This window comes from Mustela erminea, chromosome 10 (genome assembly GCF_009829155.1).
Source record: "Mustela erminea isolate mMusErm1 chromosome 10, mMusErm1.Pri, whole genome shotgun sequence".
Classification (NCBI taxonomy): Eukaryota; Metazoa; Chordata; class Mammalia; order Carnivora; family Mustelidae; genus Mustela; species Mustela erminea.
Genome location: NC_045623.1, coordinates 95,022,253 through 95,038,483, shown reverse-complemented (window position 1 = coordinate 95,038,483; position 16,231 = coordinate 95,022,253). Strand labels below are relative to the sequence as shown.

General features: G+C 39.6%; 1 protein-coding gene across 10 annotated transcripts in view; it reads right to left on the bottom strand.

The window, feature by feature from the left end:
- The window catches only part of HP1BP3 (heterochromatin protein 1 binding protein 3), a 38,924-nt gene that overhangs the window by 7,187 nt on the left and 15,506 nt on the right, over positions 1 to 16,231 (bottom strand). For all 10 annotated transcript variants that reach the window (XM_032361454.1, XM_032361457.1, XM_032361463.1 and 7 more), the window contains 3 exons: positions 15,582 to 15,662; positions 14,120 to 14,274; positions 4,884 to 4,974 (listed from right to left, as the gene is read on the bottom strand). In XM_032361454.1, the coding sequence (XP_032217345.1) occupies positions 4,884 to 4,974; positions 14,120 to 14,274; positions 15,582 to 15,662 (327 nt within the window). The remainder of the gene's footprint in view (positions 1 to 4,883; positions 4,975 to 14,119; positions 14,275 to 15,581; positions 15,663 to 16,231) is intronic.

Below are 16,231 nucleotides of genomic sequence, written 5' to 3'. Positions count from 1 at the left end.
CAACCTAAAACAGCAATAGCTACCCTAACTCAAACAGAGTAACTGCTCTACCCCAATAAGCAAGTTAACTTGTTATGCCCCAATAAATAAGATACTTTTGAGAGTACTTCCTTTGTCCCAATCTGAAAAATGCAGTAGTTACATAAAAAAACAAATAACCTTTTTAATCCTCCAAAGAAAACAGCAAAGGAAAAGTTTAATAACTATTTAGGGTATCATACAACAGAAAATTACATAGCATATTCCAAGGACAAAAGGATGGGGAACAAAGATCAGCACCAATAATCAAAAAGGGTAAAAGGACAAACTCAGGTATTGTCTACAAGTGAGATTCTCAAAGAGCAGTCTACAAATCTCCGGGGTTCCTGAGACTCTTTCAGAGGATGTGTAAGGTCAAAACAATTTTCATAATACTACTAAGATGTGATGTGCCTTTTCTGCTGTGGTGACATTTACACTAATGGTAGAAAAGCAATGGTGGGTAAAACAGTTGCCACCTTACCACAAATCAAGGAGGAGACAAAAAAATGTACCAACAGTTACTGTAGTCTTTATTGCTATGCACTGTGTTTAAAAAAATAATAAAAAGTCAATTTCACTTAGGAATGCCTTTGATGAAGTAGCAAAAATTATTTTATTGAATCTCAACCACAGTGCACTCTTTTTGCTATTTTATGGGATGAGATGGGAGGAACACATAAAGCCTATCAGCTGCATTGGAGGTATGACAGCGGTCTCAAGGACAAGCACCTTCAGCAACTGAGCTGTGAGCTGAACTAGCTCCATTACTCATGAAACACCCTTTTTTACTTGATGGAACAACAAACAGATAAATTATAGTTATTTAGGACTTGGGATCCTGGTAGATATTTTCTTGAAAATGTATTAAATAAGTGTCTCCTTCCTCCAAGGAAAACTAGCAATATTTGTTACCAAGCATGAAAAGCAGTTTTTAAAAAAATTTTATTTATTTGAAAGAGAGAGATAGAGTATGACAGTGGAGAGGTCAGAGGGAGAGCAGACTCCCCACCGAGCAGGGAGCCTGATGTGGGACTCGATCCCAGGACTCCAAGATCATGACCTGAGCCGAAGGCAGTTGCTTAACCAACTGAGCCACCCAGGTGCCTCTAAAAAGCAATTAAAAAAAAAGCAATTTTAAAGAAAAATTTTAAATCACAGAACACTTGTATTTACACCATGGTGAGCCTGGTAATTTCCCAGTACTTAAATATTGTTCTGATGAGGTCAGCAGGTAATATAATGTTACTTTTATTATTATTTGATTAAACGTGATAATATTTTAATAAGCTACATAATTCAGTGAACCACTATTTTCCAAATGATCCTGTTATGAAACTATGGTTAGAAGATCCCACTCCAAGTTCAAGACCAAATGATTTTAAGGGCAAGAATAAAAATTTCCCTCATATGGTCTCAGGTTCTACATGGCAACTAACCTTTAAGGAATTACTACAAAATCAGTTAATGTAATACATGATATTAACAGGATAAAGAACAAAAACCATACGACCATCTCAAGAGACACAGAAAAATCATCTGACAAACCCAACAGCTGTTCACAATAAAAACTCCCAGCAAACAAGTAATAGAGGAAAATAGTTTCTCAACTTGGTAAGAGGCATCTATGAAAAACCTACAGCTAACTTAATGGTGGAAGACTTGATGTTTTTCCCTCTAAAATGGGGAACAAGATAAGGATGTTTGCTCTCATCACTGTCCTGGAGGTTGTAGCCAGTACAATTAGGCAAGAAAAAAGCAAAACAAAACATCTAGATTGGAAAGGTAGAAGTAAAACTGTCTTTATCTGCAAACAATATGACTCTGTATGTAGAATATCCCAGGGAGTCCACAAAAAATCCTAAGGAGCCTACAAGAAAACTTACTAGAACTAGTAAATGAGTTCAGCGAAGTTGAATTAATATAAAATCAATAGACAAATCAATTGTATTTCCATAGACTAGCAATATTCAGAAGTGAAAGTATTTCCATTCACAATAACATGGAAAAAGAATAAAATACTTAGGAACAAACTCAAGGAAAGAAATCTAAGATCTTTATACTACAAAATGCTGCTGGAAAAATTAAAGCTCTGAATAAACAAAAAGACAGTGTTCATGAACTGGAAAAATCAATATTATAAAAGGATAATGATTCTTCTCAAACAGGTTCAATGCAATCTCTACCAAAATCCTAGCTAGCTTTGTGAAAATTGACAAATGATCCTAAAATTCATATAGAAATGCATAAGACCCAGAATAATCAAAACATTTTTTTTTAAACTACATTTTAACATTTCCCAGTATCAAAACTTACTGCAAAGTTTTCAAAGCTATAGTCATCAAGATAGTGTGACCCTGGCATAAGAATTCACATATAGGGATGCGTGGATGGCTCAGTCAGTTAGGTGACTGCTATTAGCCAGGTCATGAGCCCAGGGTCCTGGGATCAAGACCCACATCGGTTCTCCGCCTCCCTCTGTTCATGCTCTCTCTTGCTATCTCTCTTTTAAATAAGTAAATAAAATATTAAAAAAAAGAATTCACATGTAGATCAATGGGACAAAATTTACAGTTCAGAAATAAACCCTTACCATTTACAGTCATTTTTTTTTTTTTAATAAAAATGCCAAGGTAATTCAGTGGGCAAAGGACAGTCTTTTCAATAAATAATGTTAGGACAAATGGATATCCCCATGCAAGAACATAAATATTTATATCCTCACCTCATACCACAAATAAAATTCAAAATGGATAGGCCTAAATGCAAGAGCTGAAACTATTAAAAAAAAACATAGTAGTAAATCTTGTGATCATAAGTTAGGTGATGATTTATTAACTACAACACCAACAGCAGAGGCAATTTTAAAAAATGATCACCTGGCTTTCATCAAAATTAAATACTTTTGCACATCAAAAGACACCATTAGCAAAGTGAAAGCATAGACCACAGAGTAAGAGAAAATATTTGCAAATCATATATCTAGTGAGGAACTTATATCTAGTTACATAACTTTTATATCTCAGTAAGATAAATAATCCAACTGTAAAAACAGGAAAAATAATTAAAGAGACATTTTACCAGAAAAGATAAACAAATGTCCATTAAGCACATGAGAAGATGGTCAACATCAGCAATCATGAGGAAAAGGCTAACCCAGACCACAATGAAATGACACACTCTATCCACCAGTATGGCTAGCATTTTAAAAAGATAGCAACAAGTGTTTGCAAAGATATGGAGAAATTAGAAACCTTACACTTTGTTGGTGGGAATGTAAAATAATGCAGTCACTCTGGGAGTTTCCTACAACATAAATTTACCATACAGTCCAGCAAGTCCACAATCCTAGTTATGTATCCATGTAAAACAAAACACGTGTCTGAACAAAAGACTGAGATGTAAATGCTCATTGGCAACATTACTCAGAAGAGTAAAAACAGTGGAAATAACCCCAATTTTCATCAACTTGTGAATAAACAGAGAGTGTTAGATTCATACAGTGTGATACCTATGCAGCAGTACAAAGGAATGAAGGCACGGATTCATGCTGCAACAAGGACAAGGCTCAAACAAGACTATGCTAAGTGAAAGAAGCCAGACACAAAAGCCACATCTTATATGACTCTATCCATATGACATGTAGAAAAGGCAAATCTATATAAAGAGAAAGTCCATTAGTAGGTTGGCTGAGAATGAGAATGGGTAGACACTCCAAATGGGCACAAGAGAGCTTTCTGGGTGAGGAAAATGTTCTAAAACTGGATTGTGGTGATGGCTGTACGACTTTGCAAATTTACTAAAAATCACTAAAAACTATAAATCATAATTTAAAATAAACGTATTTTGGGGCACCTGGGTGGCTCAGTGGGTTAAAGCCTCTGCCTTCAGCTCAGGTCATGATCTCAGGGTCCTGGGATGGAGCCCCGAATCGGGCTCTCTGCTCAGCGGGGAGCCTGCTTCCTGCTCTCTCTGTGCCTGCTTGTGATCTCTCTCAAATAAATGAATAAATAAAATCTTAAAAAAATAATAATAATAAAGGGGTGCCTGGGTGGCTCAGTGAGTTAAGGACTATTAAGCCTGCTTCCTCTGCTCTCTCTGCCTGCCTCTCTGCCTACTTGTGATTTCTGTCAAATAAATAAATAAAATATTTTAAAATAATAATAAAAAAATAAATGTATTTTATGATATATAAACCATACTTCAATAAAGCTATTAAAAAATTATCATTTGTTCCAACTTTTGGTTTTAGCTCAGGTCATGACCTCAGAGTGGTGAGATCTGAGCCGTGGGTGGGGCTTTGCACTCAGTGAGAGGTCTACTTGTCCCTCACCCTCCCTCAACCCCTACATGCTCAACAGCTCTCTAATAAATAAATATATATTTTTAAAATTATCATCTGTTGAGTTTTCATATAGGATCAAAAAATAATGTCCACAACTATTTAAAAATTATCTGATACTCCAGACTTTTCTAACTATATTACTATGTGTGGTGAACTTTCTTCAGATACAACCCAAAATGTGTTGAACAGATAGATACCAGCTGTCTTCTCTTCACCAAGATATTAAAGACTTTTGCCAGTTTTTAATAAACAGTACCTTTCTTCTCCTCTCATTCAATTTTTTTGTTTTGGCAAATATAGTTATTTTTCACAAAAAATTTTATCATTTATGTTAATGTGAAAAATTTTTTAAATTTAGTATTTAAAAGTTCCTTCAGTTTTAATTTCTAATACCATAAATATTGAGATATAACCCACATAAAAAAAAACCTCTTGGGGTCCTCAAATTTTTAGAGTGTAAGGAGGTCCTGAAATCAAACTTCTGAGAACCACTTCTCTACAATCCTTTTCAGCCTCTAACCTGGAATGTCCCAGAAGCACCTTTGCCAGTTATTTGTTCTAACTGGCCTCTCTCTACTGCTCTCTGAAGAGCATTCTTCAACAGCTGAGGCCTGCAGAGAAAACAAAAGAACAGCAATCAATACATCAATGAAGGGAGAGATTTGAAGAAACAAATCCAGGGTTATTCCCTGAACTGTGTTCTAATTCTTATTATACGTGCTACTTTGTTAAAATGGACAATAAGAGGGGCACCTGGGGAGCGCCTGGGTGGCTCAGTGGGTTAAGCCGCTGCCTTCGGCTCAGGTCATGATCTCAGGGTCCTGGGATCGAGTCCCGCATCGGGCTCTCTGCTCAGCAGGGAGCCTGCTTCCTCCTCTCTCTCTCTCTGCCTGCCTCTCTGCCTACTTGTGATCTCTCTCTGTCAAATAAATAAATAAAATCTTAAAAAAAAAAAAAAAAAAAAAAAAAAAAGAGGGGCACCTGGGTGGCTCAGTGGGTTAAGCCTCTGCCTTCAGCTCAGGTCATGATCTCACAGTCCTGGGATCGAGCCCCACGTCAGGCTCTCTGCTTAGCAGGGAGCCTGCTTCCCCCTCTCTCTCAGCTCTCCCTCTCTGTCTACTTGTGATTTCTCTCTGTTAAATAAATAAACAAAATCTTTAAAAAAAAAAAAAAAAGGACAATAATATAAAGTACTGGCACCCTTAACACAAGTGGCATTCTTTTTTCTTTGAGCAAAGAAGTCACTACCCAGATACACAGAACCATATACCATACACAACCAATTTCTGAACTTCAAGACACTCCAAACACTCTCCATTTATTTTCATCAACAGTGGCAACCAAACCATGTAATCAAGCAAAGCATGGGTATGTTTAAAGGTCCCATTCAAGGGGCACCTGGGTGGCTTACTAGGTTAAACCTCCGCCTTTGGCTTGGGTCATGATCTCAGGGTCCTGGGATCGAGCCCTATGTGGGGCTCCCTGCTCAGTGGGGAGACTGCTTCCCCCTCTTCCTCTGCCTGCCTCTCTGCCTACTTGTGATCTCTGTCAAATAAATAAATAAATAAAATCTTAAAAAAAAAAAGAAAAATCTCAGAATGGCCCATTCTTTCACCACTGCCATAATCTTAGTACCAGCTACCATGCCCTCCCTTCTGGGCACTGTGATGCTGTTTTCATAATGCATATCACTATTAGGTCAATACACCTACGAAGGCCACCTTTATGATGTTACTCAACTGATGAGATGTCAGGGTCCTAATGCCTCAACCCAGCTTCAAAGCCTTCCATGAAGTAATCCCACTTCTTATTAGTCTAGATGCAGTCAAACCCTTTAGTTATCAAAAAAGAATGCCAATTCCTCCTGCAATGGTCTCACGAGGCTCCTTTAAGAATGCCTTCCCCAGGGACGCCTGGGTGGCTCAGCTGGTTAAGCGGCTGCCTTCGGCTCAGGTCATGATCCCGGCGTCCTGGGATCGAGTCCCACATCGGGCTCCTTGCTTGGCGGGGAGCCTGCTTCTCCCTCTGCCTCTGCCTGCCACTCTGTCTGCCTGTGCTTGCTCTCGCTTCTCTCTCTATGACAAATGAATAAATAAAATCTTAAAAAAAAAAAAAAAAAAAAAAAAAGAATGCCTTCCCCACTTCACCATCCATCTAAATTCTACACCCCTGGGACACCTGCGTGGCTCATATCAATTAAGCGTCTGCCTTTGGCTCAGGTCATGGTCCTAGCGTCCTGGGATGGAGTCCTGCATCAGCTTCCTTGCTTAGTGGGGAGCCTACTTTTCCCTTTGAATGCAGCTCCCCTTGCTTATGCGCACTCTCTCTCCCCTGACAAATAAATAAAATCTTAAAAAAAAAAAAAAAAATTCTACTTTCTTCCAGATCTGATCAAGCCCCATCTCTTTAACTTACCGCTAATTCGCAGGCACAGATCCTTGTTCTGAAAAATTCTATAGCCTGTATCACACCATTCTGCACTTACTAAGATGCCAAGTGCTATCTGAAACGCTTTATTTGCATGGAATAAACTAGAAAATACAACAAATCCAAGAAGCAGGTACTATTACTGCCCATACTTTACTGATGGGGAAAAGCTGAGTGACACAGAAGTCATTTCTCCAAGGTCACAGAGCTAGGCAGTGGAAGATCCAGTTACAAATTTAGATAATCTGATACCAGATTCTACAATCTTGCTCACTATGCTATGCTTGCATTTTCCAATAAAAGACACCCAGAACAGTGGAAAAAGCAGGAAGTATGAAACTGAAAAACAAAATAAAAGTTCTGGCTTTACCAGTGAACAGTCAGGTAACCCCAGGTAAGGAAAACTGGTGTTGGGATATGTATTTTTAAGTCTATTTTAAGAATTATGGAAAACAGTGTAAACAAAAGTGTTTTACACAATGAAGTGCTATATACCTTTAAGGGACTTTTTATTATTATAACAAGTTTTGTTCTTAATTAGATCATTATACCACTTTAATTAGAAGCAGGGAATAATGGGTGACTGCTGATAGCCATGTTTTTCAACTGGAAAAAATCAGTCTGCATTGAGGGATATAAAAATGAAAGCCATGCACAGAGAGAACCAAAGGTAAGGGATGGAATACAAAAATGCAGCTGGCAGCATCAAGGATTCTGAGTTGTAAGCATCTGAATAAGAAAGTTACATCAGGGATGCCTGCATGGCTTAGTCATTAAGAGTCTGCCTTCAGCTCCGGTCATGAACCCTGAACCCCGTGTCCTGGGATCAAGCCCCACATCGGGCTCCCTATTCGGAGGGAAGCCTGCTTCTCCCTCTCCCACTCCCCCTGCCTCTGTTCCCTCTCTCACTGTCTCTGTCAATTAAATAAATAAATAAAAATCTTTATAAAGAAAGAAAGTTACCATCAGTCTGGAAGAAATGCATTAATGGGGCGCCTGGGTGGCTCAGTCTGTTAAGTGTCTGTCTTCAGCTTGGGTCATGATCCCAGTGTCTTGGGATCAAGTCCTGCATCAAATCCCTGCTCAGCGGGGAACCTGCTTCTCTCTCTCCTTCTGCCCTTCCTCCCTGCTTGTCCTCACCCTCTCTTGTGCTCTCTCAAATAAATAAAATCTTTAAAAAAAAAATCCATAAACGGAATTAAGAACATCAAAAAACTCTTGAAATTGAGTGTTGAAAATGTTAAGAGGGGTCACCAAAGACCCTTCTAAATTAATTCTCTAAATTTACCCTTCTAAATTATTCTCTAAATTAAAAAGTTTAGAGAAAAGTATAGGGCATACAACAAAATCTTGTGCTATTTTCTTATTCTGGTGGCAGAAAAAAAAAATCAAAAAGACAGTATGAATTTATACCAGACAGAATGATTCCTAATGCCTTGGAAAGTTTTTTAAAATTTTATTTATTTAACAGAGTGAGAGAGGGTGTGTGCATGTACAAACGGGGAACAGCAGAGGGAGAGGGAGAAGCAGGCTCTCTGCTGAGCAGGGAGCCCAAAGGAGGGCTCAATCCCAGAACCCTGGGATCGTGACCTGAGCTGAAGGGACCATGATACTTGACTAACTGAGCCTCTACCCTTGAACGTTCTAAAGGTACCTTCCTAGAATAAACCCCAAATCTCTGTAAACCCCACATACCCAGTTTTTAATTTAGAGTTACAAAAAATCACTGCTACCAAATTAAAGAGGTGACTTACATATTATATAAAAAACACTGTCTTTTAAAATTTATATATTTTTAAAGATCTTATTTATTTGACAGACAGAGATCACAAGCAAGCAGAGAGAGAGGGGTAAGCAGGCCTTCCGCTGAGCAGAGAGCCTGATGAGGGGCTCAATCCCAGGACCCTGAGACCATGACCTGAGCCGAAGGCAGAGGCCCAACCCACTGAGCCACCCAGGCGCCCCTAAATTTTAATTTTTTTTTCAAAGATTTATTTATTTGACAGAGACCGCAAGAGAGGGAACAGAAGCAAGGGGAGTGGGAGAGGGAGAAGTAGGCTTCTCGCTGAGCAGGGAGCCCGATGTGGGGCTCGATCCCAGGACCCTGGTATCATGACCTGAGCTGAAGGCAAACACTTAATGACTGAGCCACCTAGATGCTCCCAAATTTAAGGTTTTTTAGAGAGAGAGAATGGGGGGTGGGGAGAGGCAGAGAGGGAGAAGAGAATCTTAGGCAGTCCCCACACCCAGCATGGAGCCCCACATGGGGCTTGATCTCACAACCCTGATCTCATGATCTCAACAGCAATTAAGAGTGGTAAGCTTAACTGACTGAGCCACCCAGGCGCCCCTAAAAAATACTCCTTAAATATTAGAATCATATTTAGCACAGTGTAATGCTCATATGGTAAGAATGATGTTGGAACTGAGACTGAAAATATTAACATGAGTTGAGCACTACCTATATGCCAGGCACTGTTCTAAGAGTTTAACATGTGCTAGAGATTTGAGCCTCCTAACGACCTTATCAATACACTGCTTATCAATGAGGAAACTGAGACACAAAGGGATAACTTACTTAGTGATACAAAGCTAGAAAATGACAGAATCAGGATTTAAACCTAAGGGGTCTGGTTATGAAGTCTGTGCTCTTACAGCCTCTAGATATATGGGAGAAGAAATTCACGCCTCATTTCACATGCTCCAGGACACAGGCTCCTTGTGGACTGGCCAGGTGAAAAGCCCATATTCATTCATTTATTCACTCATTCAACTAATATTTACTGAGCATCTACTATGTGTTAGGCTTAGAGGAAACAGAAGTGAACAATTTAAATAAAAATCCTGGCCTTCAGGATTCTGACATTTTAATGGGGTAGGCAGGTAATTTTAGAAAGTAGTCTTTCTACTTTCTAACATATGCAGATATAGCATATGTTAGAATGTGATGAGTGGTATGGAGAAAAATAAAGCTTCAGAGAAGTAGAATTCTGAATCCTGGGATAGAAGGGAAGGGCTGCAGATGTATTTTCGGTGGTTCCATCAATAAAATGCAGCCCCTGGGCCATGGCTGGATATTGACTGCAACAAAACTACAAAAAGTCATCTTGGAGGACACTGAACATGGCCTGCACATTAGATGTTAAGAACTTAAATAATGTTAGTATGATGGTTTTGTTCTCACTGCATTTATGTGTAGGTTTGTAAGTTTCCAAAATAAAATGATTTAAAAAAAAAAAAGGGAAGGCGATCATGGCAGAGTCAAGGCACTCTAACGATGACATGAGTAAAACCTGAGGGTAGTGAAGGCCAAGTGGATTATGGGGGAAAGCATCCAGGCAAAGGGAAGAGCAAGCACGCAGACTCTGATGCCAGTTAAGTGAGAGAAGGGTAATGGTGGTTTGGTCAGAGATGCAATGGAGTGTAGTGTCTTGTATACTATTTTCAGAGACTCTGGCTTTAATTATGTGGAGGTTGGGAAGCCACTAGAAGGTAGAGTGGCAAGGGCATATGATCTATCTTATATTTCTACAAGTCCCACTCTCATTGCTATGCTAAGAAGACACTGAAGGGGAGGGAGCATGAGAGGCGCAGTTAGGAAGTTATTGCTGTAATACAAGTTAGAGACGATGGTGGCTTGGAAGAGAGCGGTACAGTGGAGGTAATGAGAAGAGGTCTGTTTATAGTAGTATCTTAAAGCCAAAGCCAAAGTAATTGCTTACAGATTAGATGGAGGTGTGGAATAAATGGAAGAGACTATCATAAAAGCAATGTTTCTGGCTTCAGCAGCTAGAAAGATGATGTCGCCATTAACCGAGGTGGAGAAGATACGGAAGACACAAAACTTTTTGAGGAGTGGTTCAAGAGCTCAGTTCTGAACATGTGAAGTTAGAAACGCAAGTAGTGACAGGAAATAAGCATCTGTCTCTGTGAATGTGCAGCCAGGAGGGAGGTATGGGCTAGATTTATATATCTGTGAATTAGTAGTGTACAGCTTTGACAGTAAAAAGCTGTTACCAAGCGAATGTGGATAGAAAAGACAAGAAGGAAGCCTGGCTAGCTAGCTCAGTCAGAAGAGCCTGAGACTCTTGATCTCAGCATCAGGAGTCTGAACTCCCTATTGGGTATAGAGATCACTAAAAAACAAAAACAAAAACACTAAACAAAACAGAAACCAAACAACTAAAAACAAAAAAAAAAGACAAGAGACCTACAATCTAATCCTTAGGAAACTGAGAAAGAATGGGTAGTGAAGTTGGAAGAAAATCAGGAAGACAGGCTGTCCTAGAAGGCAAGTAAAGAAAGTAATGGAAGGAAGGAGAGGAGCTCGTGAATGCGCTAAGTCAATGCCAGTGAAAGACCAGCAAGTAAATGAAGGACTATGAATGGACTACTAAAATTTACAACATGGACATCACCTGTGGCACTGACAGGAAAAAGTATTTCAGGTACGATGGCTGAGAGTGAAGTGTGAAAAAAGTGGGTTCAAAATAAAGTAGGAGGGGAAGGGCGCCTGGTGGCTCAGTCGTTAAGCGTCTGCCTTCAGCTCAGGTCATGATCACAGGGCACAGGGTCCTGGGATCAAGCCCTGCACTGGGCTCTTTACTCAGCAGGAAGCCTGCTTCTCCCTTCCTCACCAGCCCCCCCACCCCCGCCCTGCTGTGTTCCCTCTCTCGCTCTCTGTCAAATAAATAAAATCTTAAAAAAAAAAGTAAGAGGGGAAAGGAGTGCCTGGCAGGCTCAGTCAATAGAGCATACAAGTCGGGGGCATGATCTCAGGAGCATAATCTCAGGGTTGTGAGTTCAAGCCTCACACTGGGTGTAGAGCTTATTTAAGAAGAATACATAAAATTAAAAACAAAAAGGGGTAGGAGGGGAAAAACTGTAGACATCAAGTACAAATAACTTGTATTTTAAAACTGTATTTTTGGGGCACCTGGGTGGCTCAGTGTGTTAAGCCTCTGCCTTTGGCTCAGGTAATGATCTCAGGGTCCTAGGATTGAGCCCTGAAATGGGCTCTCTGCTCAGCACGGGGCCTGCTTCCCACCCCCCGCCTCTCTGCCTACTTGTGATCTTTCTCTCTGTCAAATAAATTTAAAAAATCTTTACAATAAAATGAAATAAAACTGCATTTTTTTTGCTCTTTTGTTTGACCAAGTCTAAGTACAACTAAATTGTCATGTTAATTGTATGTACGACAAGATTCCACTACAGTCAGAGACAAAATCGTTATGGTGTCACAACAGTAAAATGAAAAAGGGTTTCAAAAGAAAAAGTTATCGGGTGCCTGGGTGGCTCAGTTGGTTAAGCGACTGTCTTCGGCTCCTGGAATCCCAGGATCGAGACCCACATCAGGCTCTCAGCTCCCAGAACCAAAGGTAAGGGATGACCTTCTCCCCTCTTATTCTCTCTCTCTCAAATAAATAAAATCCTAAAAAAAAAAAAGTTATCATTAATAAGGTCATAAAGATCTTCAGGTTTGTTACCATTATGGGTTGGTAACCCATCTATGATCAGACAAATTTTGTTCAAAATAAGACGATGACGAGAAATGTTCCTAAAGATTAGACGTGGGGTGACGTTCTGCTGCTAGCAACAACCTGTCTCCTGTGAGAAGAGCAGTATGGTAAGAAAAGAAAAAAGTTGGGAGGTGATAAGGTCTCTAATCACCAGAGAGTAAAGAGCAATGAACGTGAAATGTGTTTCCATCTTTAAATGCATCATACACGCATTTCTAGCTCAAAGCTCTATCTGTGGGTCATACTCAGCAGAAAAAGCATGAAATAATCAGGATATTAATTTCAAACTTAGTGCTTCTATGATTCCCTTTTCTTTTGTACCATTTCATTGACTCTTTAATTGGGCACTCTGAAGATCACGGAGTGGTTTTCTGAAAACGTGGCGTCTGGATTGAAACTACAGCAATTCTAATCACCGGCCTCAGTAATGCAAGTACATACTGAAGCTAAAGAGTATAGGACAATGTGCATGCAAGACAGAAATCACAGAAATGACTCTGTACTGGAAGACAATTCTCTAAAAGTCATATAACAAAGATCTCACATAAACACACTTAAAACACAAACTGTGAATTATAAATTTAAACAATACGTCTGCATGAAACCACAGATTAGCACATGTGACAGTCTAAATTATCATTCTACATATTTTTTTTTCATTCTACATATTTTTAAGTAGCAAATTTTTAAGAAATGAATTACTACCAAAATTCTCCCAGAACTCTACCTTAAATGTTTAAATGACAAAGACAGTACTGTCTCTGTAGAGGTTTTTAGAAACCTGAATTCTCTTACGTTTCAAACTCTAAATAAAAAATAGAGCAATATGATCTCCCTGATATGAGGAAGTGGTGACGCAACATGGGGGCTTAAGTGGGTAGGAGAAGAATAAATGAAACAAGATGGGATCGGGAGGGAGACAAACCATAAGTGACTCTTAATATCACAAAACAAACTGAGGGTTGCTGGGGGAGGGGGTTTGGGAGAAGGGGGTGGGATTATGGACATTGGGGAGGGTATGTGCTTTGGTGAGTGCTGTGAAGTGTGTAAACCTGGTGATTCACAGACCTGTACCCTGGGGATAAAAATATATGTTTATAAAAAATAAAAAATTAAAAAATAAATAAATAAAAGAGCTTATTTACAATAAAAAAAAAAATAGAGCATACACCAATCACCTCATACCAACTGAGGATAACTAATATCAAAATACCAGAAAAACAGGGGTTGGTGAGGACATGGAAAAATCAGAACCTTTGTGCACTGTTGGCTGGAATGTAAAATGATACAGCCACTATGTAAAATAGTATGGCAGTTTCTCAAAAAAAAAAAAAAAAACTAGAATTATTGCATCATCTAGCAATTCCACTCTTGCGTATGGACCCTTAAGCACTGAAAGCAGGATTTTAAAGAGATGTTAGTACATCTCTAGTCAGAGAGCATAGAGCAGCATTATTCACAGGAGCTGGAATGTTAAAGTCAACCTAAACATTCATTTTTATTTTTAAAGATTTATCTGTCAGAGAGAGAGATACTGAGAGACAGAAGGAGAGAGCGTATACACAGGCTAACAAGCGGGGGGAACAACAGGCAGAGGGAGAAGCAGGCTTCCTGACAAGAAAGGAGCCTAATGGGGATTTCAATCCCAGGACTCTGATATCATCACCTGAGCCGAAGGCAGACTGAGCCACCCAGGTGCCCCTAAATTTTCTCCCTCTTGAATATTTACTCTTTCTTCTTTCTCATGAGAAAGGGGCTAAGGGAATAACACAGACATCTGTATTTTGAAGTCTAGGCAAACAGCTCATACCTGATGTCCACTCTAAGTTTAGGGTAATACTGAGACACGTATTTCCTGATGAGACTGTAGGAAGCTTCTTTAGGTTCACAAAGGCGAGTAAAGGCCAATGGGAGAATATCCTCCAACTTTACTTGTGGTTCTGGATCCACTGCAGAGTTTCTGTTCTGAAATATAATATCAAAAATTATCATCATTACAGAATACGGAGTTCTCTGTTCGAATGCTTCTATATTCAACTCAAGGGCTTACCTAAATTGACTGCTAAATCAATTGCAGAATACTATCACTTTTTCCCACAAATAAATATATACCACAGGGGTAGTATAATGGCACTTTTGTGGCAACTTATTTGAGATAAGAACTTCAGATTGAGAGTTAAAATATGTATAAATATGAAAAGAGGGGTGCCCCAGTGTCTCAGTCAGTGAAGCATCCGACTCCTGATTTCAGCTCAGGTCATGATCAGGGTTGTGACAGCAAGCCCCAGACTGGGCTCTGCACTGGGTGTGGAGCCTGCTTAAGATTCTCCCTCTCCTTCTCCCTCTCTTTTTTTTTTTTTAAGATTTTATTTATTTATTTGACAGAGAGAGATCACAAGCAGGCAGAGAGGCAGGCAGAGAGAGAGGAGGAAGCAGGCTCCCCGCTGAGCAGAGAGCCCGACTCGGGGCTCGATCCCAGGACCCTGGGATCATGACCTGAGCCGAAGGCAGCGGCTTAACCCACTGAGCCACCCAGGCGCCCCTCCTTCTCCCTCTCTTAAAAAAAAGAAAGAAAGAAAGAAAAAGAAATCGTAGACTTTAATTAAAGGTCCTAGTTTATCCTTAGCCTTCAATAACAAAGAATGAAAAGGAGCACACGGCACCAAAAAGCTCTGTGAAGAGTTTATTTCATTCAAAGTTTTAGAAAAAAAGTACAAAAATCTTTGGAGTTGCAAAAACACAGACACAGAGAAATAGTCATGATTTCAGTTACTGACATAGAGGAAATACTACATATTTCACTTTATTATAGTACAAATACTTTCCATAAATGAAAATATGTATCTCAAGGAACAGAAGTGTTAGTATGCACAAAAAAGAAAAGGAAAAAAAAGAGAAAAACAAAAACAAAAACAAAAAGGCTCTGGGTATAGTTTTGGGGTCTAATATCGGGTAAAGATATACTCATACGCCCTTTTAGTTTAACATTTCATATTTCAATAAAGGGAATATAATTCATACAGTTGCCCATAATTCAACACCTGGCAGTTAAGTGCATGGGCTCTAGGGCTGGAGTGCTTGGATTTACACACTGCCTGTTTTCTATTCATTAGCTGGCCAATAGTGAGCAAATCATTTACAACCTCTCTAGGCCTTAGGAAAAAGGCTACACTCGGCACAGTGCTGGCCCACAGGGAACACTCAATCAGTGCTGTTATGTCTAGTGGAAGAAATAGTTTTACAGAACTCAAACTGTGGTAGAGACTTCTTACCTTTCTGTTTCTGGATTTCTGAGGTGTTTTTCTTGATTTTTGGACCACAATAAAACTCCCAGAAGCACCTTTTCCTTTTACCTAAGGTAAAGTAATTACAGTTGCAATAATCAATATTTTTAAGTTACTGTGTTATTAATATTTATAACTTTATACTACCCAAAGTACAGGGCATGGTACTATAAGAACTAATGTACAGTACTGCTCAATCCTTCAGAGACAAAAGAACAATGGACAGACTGAAAGACTTGGGATTGAATCCTTTTTACGGTTACCATCTAGCCATTTAGTATTGGACAACCCCCTAAAGTCTCTGAGCTTTTGTTTCCTCATTTACAAAACTGGGAAGAATGCTATTGTGATACCAGGTTAGATAGTCTACGAGCTTTCCACCCCCCAAAAAAGTACTATGAAAGAAGGGACAATCTTGGGGCATCTGGGTGGCTCAGCGAATTAAGCCTCTGCCTTCAACTCAGGTCATGGTCCCAGGGTCCTGGGATCGAGCCCCGCATCGGACTCTCTGCTCAGCGAGGAGCCTGCTTCCCCACCCCTCTCTGCCTGCGCTCGGCCTGCTTGTGATCTCTGTCAAATAAATAAATAAAATCTTTTAAAAAAGGGAGGGGCGGACAATCTCTTAGGGATAATAAGAA